At 36.5% G+C, this 17,931-nt stretch overlaps 1 protein-coding gene across 1 annotated transcript in view; it reads right to left on the bottom strand.

Annotated features, from left to right (window-relative positions):
* Positions 1 to 17,931, bottom strand: part of LOC134661454 (carboxyl-terminal PDZ ligand of neuronal nitric oxide synthase protein) — a 212,510-nt gene that overhangs the window by 61,027 nt on the left and 133,552 nt on the right. Inside the window, exons 3-4 of the mRNA XM_063517552.1 lie at positions 5,343 to 5,414; positions 211 to 312 (exon numbers count right to left, since the gene is read on the bottom strand). Coding sequence (XP_063373622.1) covers positions 211 to 312; positions 5,343 to 5,414 — 174 coding nt within the window. The remainder of the gene's footprint in view (positions 1 to 210; positions 313 to 5,342; positions 5,415 to 17,931) is intronic.

Genomic DNA, 17,931 nt, shown 5'->3' with positions numbered 1-17,931 from the left:
AGCAACTCTGCTCCATTTAATTATGATTTAAATTTCATTGGAAGTAGTTTGTACTTGTTTTAGGACAATTAACTCCAAGAGTATATACCTAGTACAGTACCTATACTTTCAAGTTTCAAGTTTTGAATACTTTCCCATTCACAGTACTTACATTGTACTTATCATTATCAAACATCTTGTAGAAGTTAGAGAAATGTAAAAGATACTCACCTTTTTAGGCTTGGGCTTTTTCCGCGTCGATACCCTTACTCCATCCGTCGATACTTCAATAGTTACTTTTCGCTTCTTTACACCCTTAGCTTTGAACTCGTACTGAAACAAAATAAATCTGTCAATTATTATACAACTAGCAACCTGCCCCGGCTTCATACGGATAAGCCTTAGAAGAATATACACCTTCTTCACGAATCAAAGATGAAAACCGCATGAAAATCCGTTCAGTAGATTTTCAGTTTATCATGAACATACAGACAGACAGACGCGGACGAAGACTTTGTTTTATAAGATCTACAAGAATGATCTAACTAGAAAATAATCCCATACATACCTACATACATTTTATATTAGTTATAGTACTTAATCTAATCTATCTATCTATCTAATCTAATACCTTTAAACGAGCAATTCTTGTTTATTTATATATATATATATATATATTTCGGGGATCTCGGAAACGGCTCTAACGATTTCGATGAAATTTGCTATATGGGGGTTTTTGGGGGCGAAAAATCGATCTAAGCTCGGTCACCCAGATATTGTTTACTAACCGCAAACTATAATCGCAGTAATTACTTAAATAAATTACTAGGACTACCACTTATCAGATATCGGCAAAATATATTTTGTTATACATTTTATCACATGAATTTTCTTAATATCCTGCCAAAGATTCTCTAGAACTTATTTTAAGTAATAGGTATTGCAGGAAGCTATTTCTGTCTTTTGCAAGTAATAAATATACGATAAAAGGGATGAGAAACGAATCGTCGGGTAATTTGTTTTGTTTAAAACATTTAACAGGGGCGCGGATATAGCTGGATGAAAAAAGCTTTTTAAAATAGGCCTGTCCAAATGGGCTGCCAAAATAATTGATGTTTCACGCTAAATGAAGAGTGCGCCTAGCGCGCCTAGCTTAAAAGTCGTATCGACGCCATTTTTATTTCAATTACAGTAATTTGTGCCTCCGTCTCTCATACGACTGCTGCTGCCATTACACCGATTAGTGAAAAAAATGTGATCAATGAAAATAGCTATCATTTAACTTTTATTCAATAATCTCTGAGCAAAACTTATTGAAAAAACAATAAATATTGTTAGGTTTAACGTTCAAAGATAGACTCGCTTCCATAGTGGAACGATAATCTCATTTAGTATATTTATGTCATCACTTCATCAGACATTTTCGAAATAGATGGCCCTCAGCACTTTATCGTTTGATTTCACAAAGTGGAAAATAAGTTTTTGGCAAAAATTAAATTTTTGGTACAAGCTTTTATCGCTGACTGTACTTTTCTTAAGACAGACAACTAAATACTCATCGAGACAATTCTAAAAACCCCTAACACAATTAGGTTGCGTTGTTTCATCACAGAGTTCCTATGGCCACCTCCTGTCTCCATCATCAGATCAGCTCGATGGTACCATAATATTGCATTGTCACCCGACTTACATGTGTATGCAAAATTTCAGCTCAATCGGAAACCGGGAAGTGGATCAAATTTAACTTGCAAGATTCCATTACATAGTTACATACAGGTCGACCTAATAAAAGCTTGTTAAAAACACCTCTATTCCAAAAGTATAATTATGTTTTTTCGTGTCATCATCTCATACGCCTCGTACCTACCTACGTACCTACGTAATAGATAGCCAATACTACAATTTTAATATAAGTCTTCTTAAGTCCTAATACCACATGTAAATATGAGCACTGTGTTCAATTTCACCGCATGTAATATCTGCGTGATCAATTTTAATTAATAAAGACCTACTTCATTTTGTTAATAAAACATTGTTAGCATTTAATTTGCATGATTGCTATAATTTGAAATCGGACCAGTCCCTGCTCAGTTGCTCACGGCAAAATTCATACTACGTTAAGCCCGTAATTGAAATCGTTCCCATTTCATTTTTCATGTTTATAAATCAAATTAAGAGGTTCTTATATATTTTTTCTACTCCCTTACTTTTATTTGTCATTTAAAGGGTCGTGCACACTCCTTTAAACCCCTATCTTATAGTTGTCAAGACAAGTCTTTAGTCTATTCCCCAAAAAAGTATTTGTGCATACACAATACTCGCGGCGTCTTTATTAACAATTTTCGGCTTCGCCTCAAATTATAGACCGTTTAGATATAAAAAAAATCATAACTATGTCTATCGTCTTTTATGTATAAAATAATATTTTTAATACATATTTGCAAGCATCTTTGGATTCCTTGGTGACTTACGTTTGGGTAGAAAATTTTGTGTCAATAGCTATAGTACTTACTTATTTAATAAATGAGATCAAATTTAAAGCCATAGAAAAAACTTGCTTGAAGCAAATTCGTTTTAGATAGTTGTTTTAAAATGTAATGCCATTTCCTGTAAGCGGTTTAAGTAATAAAAATAAGTGTTTTAAGTCCAGCCTGTAAATAAACAGGCCGCGTAGCCAACGTGCCAATCGCTTAATACGCTCCGTAGCGATCGAAACGCAACTGTCACTGTCGCACTAATATGGAAGAGTGATAAAGAGACACAAAGCGTTTCGTTGTCGAAGCGATAGCGATTGTCCCCTTGGCCAGGCCGGCAGGACAGTTAATGAGTAGTGATGTGTTGCCAATATCTTTACGTAGGACTTTGCACAGTTTGAAGATGTGACATTAACAGTTAGCCCTTTGATATAACCAAAATATTACCAAATACGTAAATGGACGCTGGTTATGCAATATGGTAATTCGGAAGAATAATACTTACAAAGCTAATAAATGTGAATTAAATTCGCCAAGGTGGCATTAATTTTAAAAGCGACAGTGACGCTCCGAAGTGGCCGGTGTGCCGGTGTGTTTAATGATTGACTACAAAATAACACTACGTATTTGAAGCCCAAATTGTTATATTCTCCACCTGCGCGTCATTTTCCTCGATTACTGCGATCCACTGGGGCGATTTAAATGATTTATGATGTTTTCCGAGCTTATACGGCACTCCTATCAATCTTGCTTAGATTTTGTTGTTGTGTACAACAAAAGAAGAACAAAAATCATATCTGACAGAGTCAAAATACTTTTGTGATTATTATTAACGGTATTTAGGGAACGTTCTTTATTTATATAAGTAATTATAGAAAGAAAATTATTTAAATTTCACTTTTCACTATAAAAACTAATAAGGAAATGTCTCAGAACCGTCCTGTTAAATATCGAATCAGAATCATCCTACTCGTAAATGTTTGCGACAAACTCAAAAACGAACGGGTTTTCATCTATCGATAGAGTGATTCTTGAGGAAGGTCTAAGTGTATAATTTGCTAACCCGTGCGAAACCGGGGCGGGGTAGCTAGCAAGTATCCATATACCTATTTTTAGTGAATTTAGGGCCTAATTTATTGTGATAAATCGCTCATTATCTATCTTATAAACTTTTTTTTATAATATTCAACATGTATCATTATCCCAATTTATTTACAGAGCATAATGGTAACTCGAGGATGTACGAGTACTGTCAGCAGCATAAGTTGCTAAGCGGGCCAGGTGTTCAAAATGATCTGTAGAGCATAAGAGCGTGTCAAGGTAATTTTGAACACCTCGCCCGCTAACTTCTGCTGCTGACTGTACATGCTTCAATATTCTTTTTGTTCCATTCAAATGCCGTCTTAAGGGGCATAACATTTTGACACCACCCATTTATTTTCACAGTACCTACGACTGTTTTATCAAGACATTCTTCGATAATTCTTGAGCCTCTCATTGGCCCATTTGATACGTTAAGACTGAGAAGGTACTATACATACTCGAGTCGTTATCTGCAGGTTTTATTAATAGTGACGATAGCGAAATATTGCATCATACATTTTATCAGACTGCAGTAAAACGCTGTCGGGTGTTTGCACCTTCAATATACCAATGTAGCGTGTAAAAAAACCGGCCAAGTGCGAGTCGGACTCGCGCACGGAGGGTTCCGCACCATCAACAAAAAATAGAGCAAAACAAGCAAAAAAAAACAAGCAAAAACGGTCACCCATCCAAGTACTGACCCCGCCCGACGTTGCTTAACTTCGGTCAAAAATCACGTTTGTTGTATGGGAGCCCCACTTAAATCTTTATTTTATTCTGGTTTTAGTATTTGTTGTTATAGCGGCAACAGAAATACATCATCTGTGAAAGTTTCAACTGTCTAGCTATCACGGTTCGTGAGATACAGCCTGGTGACAGACGAACGGACGGACGGACGGACGGACGGACAGCGGAGTCTTAGTAATAGGGTCCCGTTTTTACCCTTTGGGTACGGAACCCTAAAAAGTAGCGTTGGTGGGTTGTTAAGTAGGTGGTAGGTTAAATCGCGTTGTTGTCTTATGTCTACGTATACTTGTTAGAGTTGTTAGTCGTTATCTATTGATCTCTTGTTTATCTATTGAGATTAGGTAAGTACTGTAAGTACTTACACAGAATTTTAGTACCATTATTCAAAAATGTTAATAATAGCCGGAAACATTTATCATTATAGTCAATTTAACTGGCGATAACGGCTTGAACTCAAAAGTCTTGAGAGCCAAATGTTCAAGTAAGGACAGGAGAGGGCTTTCTCAGTATACTCGTAAATGCACACGAGACCAAGATAAATTATAACAACCAATAAGCTTTTAGGCCTGCCTATAAGTTTGAAAAGATTATGTCTATCACTCTGGCTAAATAACCGGAAAATATATAAGTAAGTCTCCGGAATGGCGCGGTCATCAAATAACGACCGAACTGTCTTATAGCCCAATATCCGTAAGTTACTCGTATATTCGTTGAGATCAAGTATTGGGGCTTTCTGCGGAACTGTATTTTATGATGATTACAGATGCCTATAAGATATTTTTATTTATCTTGACAATAAAACTTAGTACTTACAGGAAGCACCCGCGATTATTTATTAGAAATCGTTCAGGTGACAGTCCATTTCCAACCGCAGCTGCACTACTGTTCATTTTACTATGGAAATTGACAGTAATAGCGGCGCGTTTAGCCTACCAATAGTGCAGCTGTGGTCAGTGTTACCCTTAGATATTCATTATTCTAGTCTTCTTTAGTTCTATGGATTTGAATTCATCAAACCACAACCACGTAGATGTGTGTTATTATACAGGTGATACTTACGCGTACACGACGCATGGCGGCAACTATTTCAACGCGACTTGACGGCCGGGGCACATCCATGGTCCCAATGTACTGAAACAAAAAAAAACTATATTACATTAAGGGTAGGGGGGTAGAGTCAAAGATACATTATTCGTATCAGTACCCGTACCACGAGTCGCTGACGGCTAACGTCTACGTGAGTCACAATTACTTATGACATTGCTAACAATTTTGTTTCTAACTTTAGTTACAAGTGTTGGCTTGTATCCAAATATTAGTTTCAATAGTAATTGTTAGTTTTAGTAATTGGTATTATTAATACACGCTAAGAGCAAATCTATTTGCGCCATGAAAGATCTTACCGGTGAGCAAACGAAGAACGTTACAACAAATGTGACTTTCTATCATATAGAAGGGTCCTTATGTTTCACGTGGAAGAAGGTCCTTTTTATCTGAAATTCTTATTGCACAAGAAGCATAAGGAACCTTCTCTGGTGGAAAGCCACAAATATGTGTGTCGTGTGAGTGTCTAGTGTACGTAGGAAACGTTCACTATCAAACTGTGCAAGGCCAGAACTTTTTAAGTAAATAAAAAGATTCCACCAAAAATTTATTGCAAAAGGATTTATTGTCATTTATAAATTTAACCTAAATTTACAGCATAACTAAGACAAGCGCGGTTTAGTGGATATTTGATGGGGATAGGTCAGTGTAACAATATATACTTACTTAATTCGAATAAGGCCGTTTTATCGTTAAAACATAAACTCGACTATACCAGTAAAATAACTGTTATTTATAATCTTTGCCAGTAGGCTTATTTAGCACAATTGAGCACTACGACAATATCTCTGTATTTGTCTTTTTCTAACTGAATTGTTTAGAAAGAGACAGTCTAAATCGCCCCGAGATATCGGTACTCTCGTGCCAAGTCTACTGATGCCTGTAAAATGGGGCATTATCTATGAAAAGGGACCTTATTGTCCCTTCCCTTAGGTCCCTTTTCATAGATAACGTCACAAATGGTCCAAGATAAGTTAAACATACCGGAACGCATAATTATAGACTTGTTATTGGACTTGACTCGAAGTTTCTTGCAATGCAACCATTAGCGTCTATTTACTTTGACTTTCGCTTAATTTCGAATCCCCCTACACACTTTTGGCTAGCTTCACAAGGAAAAGACAACAAAGCGCAGAAATACAGCTTGTTTAAGGCTTCTACTCTAAAGTTTAATCGCATTCGATTACTAAGAAATATATTATATGCACAGCTTTATATTACATTAGGATTAGACCTAAAGAAAAATTGTTGTTTATAGAGCAATGTTTATGTCACATGTCAATAAGAATAAGAATAAGAATAAGAATAAGAAACCATTTATTGCAACACAAAAAGCATACAGGTTACAAAACATAAGGATTGAAAAAATAAGAATAATTGTGCGGCAAAAGGAACGGGCTCAGCATACGCTGCGTCAGTCATTTCATTACAAATTGCCTGCGCAGCGCTGATTTTCAGTCCGTCCCCTTCACTGAACCACATTGACATTTATGCGGGTTAAAAAAAAAAAAAAATTCTAAACAAAAAACCACTACAAAGATCTCTATTTAAAGTAGGTAATAATAGTTTAAGTCTTGTTATTGGATAAGTCTTATCTTAATTTTACAGTTTGCAATTTATCAGAAATAAGTACTTTTTTACAGTTAGAAAAACAAAAAAAAAACCGACATTATTATTAGAAGTATGTTAAAAATCGTTTTGCAGGACTATTTTTACTACAAATGAATATTACAATGTGTTAAATTACGAATTAGCTTGACATTAACTACTGGTTAAATTTATAAGTGCTTAAGTTTATTACTAAATAGGTAAGTAAACATAATAAGTACTTTTTTGTATGAGAGAATACTTATAAATAATAATAATAAACAAAAAAAAAAAAAAAATTTATAAACAATAGGAAAAGAAAGTGCCCTATATAAGTATAGCACAACACCATTTTAAGTAATTATATCCTCTGTCGAAATTTGGTGATTTAATAAAAGTAGGCTCAGTTTGCGTTTAAAAGTTGGAAGGGACATCAATCAATAAATTCATTCGGTAAGTTAGGTACATTTCTGAATTGTACGCTCCAAATCTATTTCTAAATAAAATATCGAAGATGAAAATACTTTCACCCAATTTCTCCACCAATTATTTTAGCGACAATAATATCATAATTTGTAAATAATAGAAGAATGTAATTGTAGTTTACAATATATGTGTCGTAGTCAGATCGTATAATCCGCCGTATTACATTACGGCTAGCCGTTTTACAAAACAGGGACGTTTTGAAATGCGGCGGTTCGACGATTAGCCGGATTGTCATTGCGATACGTTCTTCAATAAGGCGGCCTACATTTAGCCGCATCGTATCTACTATTTAGATTGTATAGTAACCAGTTTTTTCGGTCGCCTACGTAACCGGAGTTTGACAATGTTTGCAATTTAATTTATTTTTACCATGGTTTCTTTTCCAAAACATTTCCTTCACAACTTAATTACCGCTCAGAAATAGGAGCCCCGCGAAGCGGGGCTCCGTCTAGTTAAGTTGCGAAGGAAATGTTTTTTGAAAAGAAACAGTCCGACGAACTCCAGATTTGATGGACACCCCAGCATTTTTCATAGTTTGTTGTTGTTATGTCAGGCAGCGCCACGAGTGTTAAAAATGGGAACTAAAAACTGTCAAAGCGGCGGCTAATGACTCGCTGTAATACATTACGGCTAGCCGTGTTGAAGAACGTATGGCGCCGAATATATTCCGGCGGATTTTCATTCAGCCGCATTCAATCCGGCTAATCGTCAAACCGCCGCATTTCAAAACGCCCCTGTTTTGTAAAACGGCTAGCTGTAATGTAATACGGCGGATTATACGATCCGATTGCGACATATGTATAAAGAAAGTTTCCGTATAACACATAATATCGGAGAGGCCGAGCTTTGTTCGAAAAACGTATATAAAAATTCAAAAATTCGATCGTGCGCGTTCGCAAGGGACGTCAGGAAACCAGGAGCTGTGCGAATGTAATAACAGGACAGTCACGCGCCACGAGTAATGTCTCCGCAATCGTACAATCAACGCCCCAATTTGGTGTCGGTACCGTGAAATGAAACAATCTCACCTGTATCTCATTAAACGAGCATTTTATCCCAAACTATAAATCTCGGGTCGAATGTTAGTCCACATGACAGTTAATTTTTAGCCGTCACGTAAAATGTTTGTAGACATTTTCTGGAAGTTTAGCACTTTAATTTATTTAAAAATGTAAGGTTTCAGTAATAAATATACGATACAGTAACATATCGCTTCAGTATTTTTGAAGTGAAAACTTCTTTAGCGGCGCTGGCCACTTTTGAGGTGGGGAAAAAATGATAAACTCGAGACTCGAGACAGCGTAAGGCGATCACGTGACCGTAAGGGGCGTAAGGCGATCACGTGACCGTAAGGGGCGTAAGGCGATCACGTGACCGTAAGCCCCGTAAGGTGGCCACTCATAATTTAAATGGCATTTAAATCAATAAAGAAAACTCAATGTTATTTGACATTTATGTTGCGGACTCCTTTTCAAGACTCTTTACCTATGTTCAAATAATTTGACGTTGTCATGGCAGTATGTAAATAAACTTGTCAATGAAAAAGTGTGATCTTATTTGATAATGATAATAATATATAATAAATAAATAGAATACCTCCGCTAAACCATAGAGAAATATAATAAGACAAGAGTGCTCACTCCATACATCAGTTCAGACTATTAATTTCAGTGCCTACATCTAGCATCGAGTAGCGGAACTATCAGTACTGCTACTTGACAATAGATGTAGCACCGACCGGAAAGTCTTATCTCAACAGCATTAGACTTTCCGGTCGGTGCTACATCTATTGTCAAGTAGCAGTACTGATAGTTCCGCTACTCGATGCTAGATGCCTTCTTTAGAAGTCTTTTTGGTACTAAAACTGATGTATGGAGTGAGCACTCTATGTATTTTTTTCTCTATGGCTAAACGTATGTAACGTGTTACCGGGCAACGGTAACATAGTGAGGTGAGTTTTCACTTCTATCGGCAATCCCGGAGTGCAACCGTTGTTGCTTGTTTTTTTTAATTAACCTCATCGGAAAGAGACTTGAAGGAACTGCCATATGAACCATCATTTGACACGAAGCGTATACCAAATAGGTAATCTAATGATTTTTTTTTTGCAGTTATCAAGCAATTATTAAACGTATTCTCAGTTTTCGCTTTTCAAATTCAGCGAACACTTTCGACAAACGACGTCATCGTCGGTCAAGCAGATAATCGGTTTAATTTAGCCAACGCAGGAATTCTTGGATTATAATTATCTTAATTGTAAGACTGATTGATTTATTTTACTTTCATTGTTCTAGTTTGAGATATTCGCTTACGATAGGGATTTACAATAAAGCCCTGTCCGCTATATCGTTTACAGTGTAATCTATGTTATATGTACAGAAAATATGTTTACCAAAATATACTTTAACCCTAGTACTATTATTTATTCTGTGATTTAACAAGGGTTTTCTTATATTTTCTTTGATAGCTATTTGAATTACGTTTGGAATTCCATTATACATATTTTACTTATAAATTGTTACCGTAGACAGTCGGATTAAGGGATGTCTAGGATACTTGCCCAGATGAATTTTATTTATATTTGCCCATTTTATAAAAAAAGGGCTATTGGCTTAAAATAGTTCAAGTACCCCTCTATTTAAAAATGTCAGTGTTGTGTGTAGGCAAAGTGTCAACTCTAGAGTAAAAGTGAATAATCAAGAGAAAGTGTGGATGCATTCCAAGTCTTCTTCCTCGCGTTGTCCCGGCATTTTAGTCACGGCTCATGGGAGCCTGGGGTCCGCTTGGCAACTAATCCCAGGAATTGGCGTAGGCACTAGTTTTTACGAAAGCGACTGCCATCTGACCTTCCAACCCAGAGGGTAAACTAGGCCTTATTGGGATTAGTCCGGTTTCCTCACGATGTTTTCCTTCACCGAAAAGCGACTGGTAAATATCAAATGATATTTCGTACATAAGTTCCGAAAAACTCATTGGTACGAGCCGGGGTTTGAACCCGCGACCTCCGGATTGCAAGTCGCACGCTCTTACCGCTAGACCACCAGCGCTTGGATGCATTCCAAGTACGAGTAGCTAAAAGATGTTGATACAATTCCTAATTACCAAGACTAGGTATAAAACAAGTTATGATCGAATTGTAACGGCAATCTTCCAGCGCCGATGTCAGCGCGGTCTCTAACAGAGGGCCTACCGCGAACCACGTTCGACGTGTTGCCTCCCTGTCACACCTACGTACGAATTCACAAGTGCGACAGAGAGGCAACACGTCGAACGTGGTTCGCGGTAGGCCCTAGGGTCCCGTGGGGCCAATTCAGCGGTTCGCGGTTGCCGCGACCCGGCCGCTCGTCAGTGGTCTCGTTATTTCAGCCTTGCTTAAATGACTTAAATCACAAAGAGGACTGGTTTAGTTTTTTAAATATTTTTTTGGACAACTGTTTTATTGCTTGAGGGGGTGACGGATATCGATAAAATTTAGCACGCATATCTAATACCTTTAAACGAGCAATTCTTGTTTATTTATATATTTACTAGCTGTTGCCCGCGACTTCGTACGCGTGGATTTGTATATTAGTGGTTATAAATTCTACATTAGCTTAGAACATTATGCAGCAAAAGATAGCAGTAGGGACGGTTAATCATTTGTTAATTATTATACAACGCATGAGATTTGTCTTTCACAACCTGGCTACGAAGTTTCAAGCCCCTAACTGAATAAAATTGTTCTCGATAATCTCGATATAATCTCTCTCAACCCCCAGAAGATTTTCAAGTCCACTATTTAATAAAACCTACTACCTAACTACCTATTTACGAAGTTTGAAGTTCCTAGCTTTAAATAAAATTTAAACCCTCTACCAACTCTCAACCCCTGTTTAAACTTTTAGGGGATGAATTTTTAAAAACGCTGAAATTACTTTTCTTGTATTGTAATAATATGCCTTTATACAACGATTCAAGTCCCGCACTCCAATAAATATTTGGGTTCCATACCCATGGGGTTTCGACCCCCTTCACCACCTTGGAGGATGAATTATCAAAGACTCTGAAATTAGTTTTCTTTTCTCTTAATAAATTACCTTTTTACGAAGCTTCAAGTTCCTAGCTTTAAATAAGATTATAACCTATACAATCTTTCAACCCCTTTTTAACCCTGTTATGGGATGAATTTTTAAAAACGCTGAAATAAGTTTTCTTGTGTTCTAATACTATGGCTTTATACAAAGATTTAAGTCTCGCACTCTCAAAAATATTTGATCTCCATACAAACTTTCAACCCCTTTTTCACCTCCTCGGGGGATGAATTTTTAAAAACGCTGAATAGGTTTTTTGTTTTTTAATAAAATACCTTTTTACGAAGTTTCAAGTTCCTAGCTTTAAATAAAATTTGAACCCTATACAAACTTTCAACCCCTTTTGGACCCTTATAGGGTATGAATTTTTAAAAACGCTGAAATTACTTTTCTCTTATTTTAATAATATGTCATTATACAAAGATTCAAGTCCCGTACTTACAAAAAATATTGACCTCCATACAAATTTTCAACCCCTTTTTCACCACCTTAAATGTTGAATTTTGAAAAACGCTAACATTAGTTTTCTTCTCTTTTAATGAAATAACTTTTTACGAAGTTACAAATTCGTAGCTTAAAATAAAATTTAAACCCTATACAATCTTTCAACCCCTTTTTAACCCTTTTAAGGGATGAGTTTTTGAAAACGCTGAAATCTGGGGGCACGGTAGTGCCCCCGCCAAGACGAGCAAAGCGAAGCGCAAGGGCACTACCTACCTTTTCTCGAAGCGCTTCGTCGTTTTTTTGAACCCTCATAACTTGGGTTTGGATTATGCCAGATAAACAAAATTCTCGGGATATGATGTCAATAGTGGACTTATTAAACGTAAAAAAATTCAATTGCATAGCTCTTATACTTAAGATTTTATTCATATCTAAAATACTCCAATTTCGTCACTGACTCACTCACTCACTGTTGATCATCAAAACCCCTAGGGTACTTCCTGAAGTCCTAGGAAGCTGAAATTTGGTATGTAAGATAGTATTAGTACACAAACAACAAAATAATTCAAAAACTTGAAATTTTTTGCCCCTAAGGGGGGGAAGGGGGTGGAAATTTGTATGGGAAATCAATAACCGCTGAACCGATTTAGTTGAAATTTGGTATGTAGATAGTTTTTGTAATGGGGAATGGCATTGAATAGTTTTCAACCCCAAAATCACCCCGTAAGGGTGAAAAGGGGGTGGAAAAGGCGTTAGGGGAAAAGGAGGGTTGAAGTTTGTATAGGGAATCAGTAAAAAGTAGATTGTATAAAAGATGCCCCGAGGTACGTATTTCAGGATTTTTAATAGTACCTTAAATCACACGCGCAACCCTTTAAATTAGGGGATGGAAGCAACTTACAAAAAGAAGTGAAATCCCACCAAAAACATTTTCATGTAAAATGTTGCCAAGACGAAACCATAAGGCTCGCACTGACAAAAAGTTATCAGATCTCTTGTAGAGCCAAGCTTCTAACTCTACAAGCCTTAACTTCACAAATTCTACACCTTAGTCAAAATATGTGGCTTGGCCGTTTCGTTACTCCAAGAACTATTGTATTATAAAAAATAATGAATAGTGAATACATTTTTCACGTTACGTCCATGTGACAATAGCGAAACGGTCAAGCCACATATTTTGACTAAGGTGTAGAGTTTGTGAAGTTAGGGCTTGTAGAGTTAGAAGCTTGGCTCTACAAGAGATCTGATAACTTTTTATCAGTGCGAGCCTTATGGTTTCGTCTTGGCAACATTTTACATGAAAATGTTTTTGGTGGGATTACTTTTCTTGAGAATTAATAATATGGCTTTATACAAAGATTCAAGTCCCGCACTCTAAAAAATATTTGATCTCCGTACAAACTTTCAACCCCTTTTTCACAACCTCGGGGGATGAATTTTTAAAAACACTGAAATTTGTTTTGTTGTTTTTTAATTTAATACCTATTTGCGAAGTTTCAAGGTCCTAGCTTAAAATAAAATTTACACCCCAAGACATAGTTTCATCCCCTTTTTTACCCCCTTAGGGGTTGAATTTCCTAAAACGTCCCAATTCCTTTTTTTTGCAATCGGCTATTATGCCTTTCTAAAAAGTTTCAATGCATTTGTAATGGATTCAAACTTTCAACCCCTTTTTAACCCTGTTAGGAGATAAATTTTCAAAAACGCTGAAATTACTTTTCCTGTCTTATAACAATATACCCATATACAAAGTTTCAAGTCCCACACTCACAAAAATATTTGATCTCCATACAAACTTTCAACCCCTTTTTCACCACCTTGGGGGATGGATGAATTTCCTAAAACGCTGAAATTAGTTTTCTTATTTTTTAATATAATACATTTTCACAAAGTTCCAAATTCCTAGCTTAAACTAAAACTTGAACCCCATACAACCTTTCATCCCCTTTTTAACCCCCTTAGGGGTTGAATTTTTCAAAATCGCTTCTTATCTCTTGTACACTTTACAAATGCAACCTAGTGTGCAAATTTCAACTTTCTAGCTTTTGTAGTTTCGGCTCTGCGTTGATGAATCAGTCAGTCAGTCAGTCAGGACACTTGCATTTATATATGTAAGATTTATTTATCTATATATATTTATTTCGGGGATCTCGGAAACGGCACTAACGATTTCGATGAAATTTACTATATGGGGGTTTTCGGGGACGAGAAATCGATCTAGCTAGGTCTTATCTCTCGGAAAACGCGCTTTTTTTGAGTTTTTATATGTTTTCCGAGCGAAGCTCGGTCACCCAGATATTTATGGCTTAAACGCGCTACGAGCCTCAATTAAATATTAATTCTTTGTTTTTATCTCTAATTTTGACTTATCTATGAATCTGTATGAAAGGTATTGTACGAAATTAACTGATGCTAGTAAATTGTCGTGAATAAGGGGAACCGTTTATATCCTGGAAGAGGACATCTTCGAAGAGGTTGCATTACTAACGTGGAGGGGGCAGGACCAGGGGTTAACGACGTTGTACGCGAGTGAAGTATCTAAATATAAGTACATATATAGTTTCCAACGTCATGTTTAACAACCAGTAAAATTCCAATCGAATACATAAATGATTACCCAAACGGTTACTTATCAGATCCGAGCGATAAAAATAACAAATACAATGTATCCTACCTTAATAAACAACAAATCTTTAGTTACTTCTCACCAAGGCTAGCCCCTTGCGACCGAAATATATCAGTTATATCACAACCTTCCTTAACGACGTTATTGCTATCAAACAACTTGCAGGCGCTACTACAAACCTAACGAATGAGGATACTCAGCTTATATTAGACGAAATAATACTGAACATGAACGTGTAAAACGAGATGAAAGGCGATCATGATTACGAGACATGGAGGTATGTGGAAACTGTTGAAGAGAAAATAGATTTTCTCCTAAGACTATATACCGTGAGCAATTCCAGACGATTTCCGCCGAAAGGAAATGGGGTCCTATAATGTAATGTCGATTCGAGTTCGTGAAGATTACTCTGCTTCAATGTGACAGGTCGACAAATACAAGTATACGAAATGGGTAAGTATTTTATTCAATATTGATTAATACAAATCAACTAGGTACTTCGATAGCTACTTACTTAACTGTGTACCTACACCAATGCCAATTGGCAATGCTGGTCTAAATTTATCATTTTGTAATACACTAGCCGACACGATTTCGACACTCTCAAGAGAATCAAAATTTATAGGGTACTTTCCGTTGACTTAGAACTATGAAATTTGGCAAGTAATAAAATTGGCAAATAAAGGGGAAAATCGAAAACTTTAAATTTGTACAAAATAAATAAAAAAGTTTAATTTGTGGGCAAGTCCGAATCGCACTTTTTTGTCATTAAACCTAACCTAATCCTCTATAAATATTTGACGTGTAACCCGAAGAAGGTATGTATCACGAGCACGACTGATGACGAAAATCCATGGCCCCGAACACTTATCGCGACCGACACTCGCCTTTACGAGCCTGTGAGGAATGATGTTCTACTCATAAGCTTTAATAAGTACGAGCGATAATAATATTATGAGAAGCAACGTGTGCATACACCGTTTTACCTTCTTCGGTAAAAAGGAATTGCGGACGTTGCCAAGAATGTAACGGAATTGTATTCTAACTGGACAATTCGTGGATAAAGTATTGTAACAATATTGTATGCAACGTTGTTTAACTAATAGGTCAAAAATGCTCGTGGCGTCTTTATTAACAATTTTCGGCTTTGCCTCAAATTCTCACACACGCCACTCGCCTTTTTGACCTCTCTTAAACAACGGTTGCATAAAATACTATTAATCAAAGTAAGCTAAAATTGGTTAAAACATGTAGTTCTAATGTATTTTTTTTTATAAGTGATATTTTTTATATTAGGGACCTTTTCATTTCAGAAGCCTAATAATAAAAACAAATTAAATTCAATAAAGATAATATTTTTATAGTTAAATCATATGTAAACACACGACTGCTATGGTTGTTATGGTTACATTTACTGTTAACTTTTAGACGGAACAAAGTTACTATAATTAGCCGAGCCTTACGCTAACTCGGGGCTCGTTCGTCTTCATTTGTCGGGGTTTCGGGTCGAGCTGATGCTGCAAAAATGTTCGCAGTGAATAACACTTTAGGACTCATTTAGACGGCGCGCGAACGCGTATACGATTTTAGTTACATTGCGGACCATTGAGGTTACATCAATTCAGCCGACCGATCAAATGACGCAATGTAATGAAACTCGCATGCGAGTTCTCGCACCGTCTAACTCGGGATAACGCCTGTTTATTACTGGCCTAACATTCTTGAACTAATAACGTAAGGCTTTTTGCCGTGGCAAATTTTTATGCACACACACAACTGGAAGTTAAGTAATCGCAGCTTTTTCCTGTGGTATAAATGTTAAATATCACATCATCTAAATTTTACATTGTGCTTGAATATATTTGACGAACAAATTAGTCAACACATTTTTTATATTTCGGCGGGGCTAAGATGGTTGTGTTTTTATCTTATGTCATCGTACTCATCGTGTACGTCAGTATCTAATATAAGTACATTATTATCTGTCACTATCTATCACTTAGGTACTTATACAAAAGAAAAATAGGAACAGTACTCGTACTACTTATCGATGACTTGATGAGAAATAATATCGACAGTTTTTACGTAGGCAAGTTTTAGTTCTTATTTAGCTTGTGATACGAGGGGTGTTCAAAATATTCTCGGTATGAGAATGAAAACAAACAAGTACGAAAAGTTTGATATTTTTATTTTTCAATATACTCCCCCCCTATGTTCATGCACTTAAAAGATCGATCAATTATTTTTTTTAATCCCTCGTAAAAATATTTTTTATCTTTCGTGTAAAAATGCTCCTCCACTGCCGCCTTCAATGCTTCATCGTCAGAAAATTTATTTCCACGCAGATCCTTTTTAAGATTGGGGAGCAAAAAGAAGTCGCTGGGGGCTAAGTCCGGAGTATACGGTGGGTGAGTAACAGTTTTAAACCCACATTCAACAATAGCTGCCTTGGCAATATGAGCAGTATGGACGGGGGCGTTGTCATGCAGAAGCAGAATACCTTTGGTTAACTTTCCTCGCCTCTTTTCTTTAATTACATCCTTTAATTGACGTAGAATGTTAGCGTAGTACTGTCCTGTGATATTTACACCTTTTTCTTTATAATCGATTAGTAATACTCCTTCACAATCCCAAAATATCGTGGCCATGACCTTGCCAGCTGAAGGGATGACCTTGAACTTCTTGGGATGAGCTGAACCCTTAATGTGCCACTGCATGGACTCTTGTTTACTCTCTGGGTCATAATGATGAACCCAGGTTTCATCTCCAGTAACTATTCTTTGCAGCACCTCATCAGGATTTTCACCGCACAGGTCAATAAAATCGGAACAACAAGCTACACGCATGTCTTTTTGAAGCCGAGTCAGCATTCGCGGAACCCATTTTGCACTTACTTTTGACATATTAAGATGGTCATGTATAATATCATGTACGGTACCAATAGAGAGATTGGTTACTTGTGCTATAGATTTTACCTTCACTCGACCATCTTCCAATATAAGTTTTTCCACTTTATCAATATTTTCTTGTGAAGTAGCTACTACAGGCCGGCCAGGTCTAGGGTCATCTTCAATACTCTCCCTTCCGCGTTTAAACTCGCTTGACCACTTTTGAATGGTAGATAAAGAAGGAGCAGACTCACGGTAAACACAAGCCATTTCCTCTTTTATGGTTTTTTGATTTTTACCCTGTTTTGTCAAGAATTTCATCACGCATCGATGTTCTAATTTAGTTAACATTGTCAATTCGCACAGGATGTTCATGTTTGTTCAGCAATTGCAGAAAAACAAAAGACTATCTCGGTTCGAATTATACTTTTTTTTAATGTCAA

Source organism: Cydia amplana, chromosome Z (genome assembly GCF_948474715.1).
Source record: "Cydia amplana chromosome Z, ilCydAmpl1.1, whole genome shotgun sequence".
Taxonomy (NCBI): Eukaryota; Metazoa; Arthropoda; class Insecta; order Lepidoptera; family Tortricidae; genus Cydia; species Cydia amplana.
The sequence above is the reverse complement of the archived record's forward strand: the minus strand, read 5'-3'. Positions and strand labels throughout refer to the sequence as shown.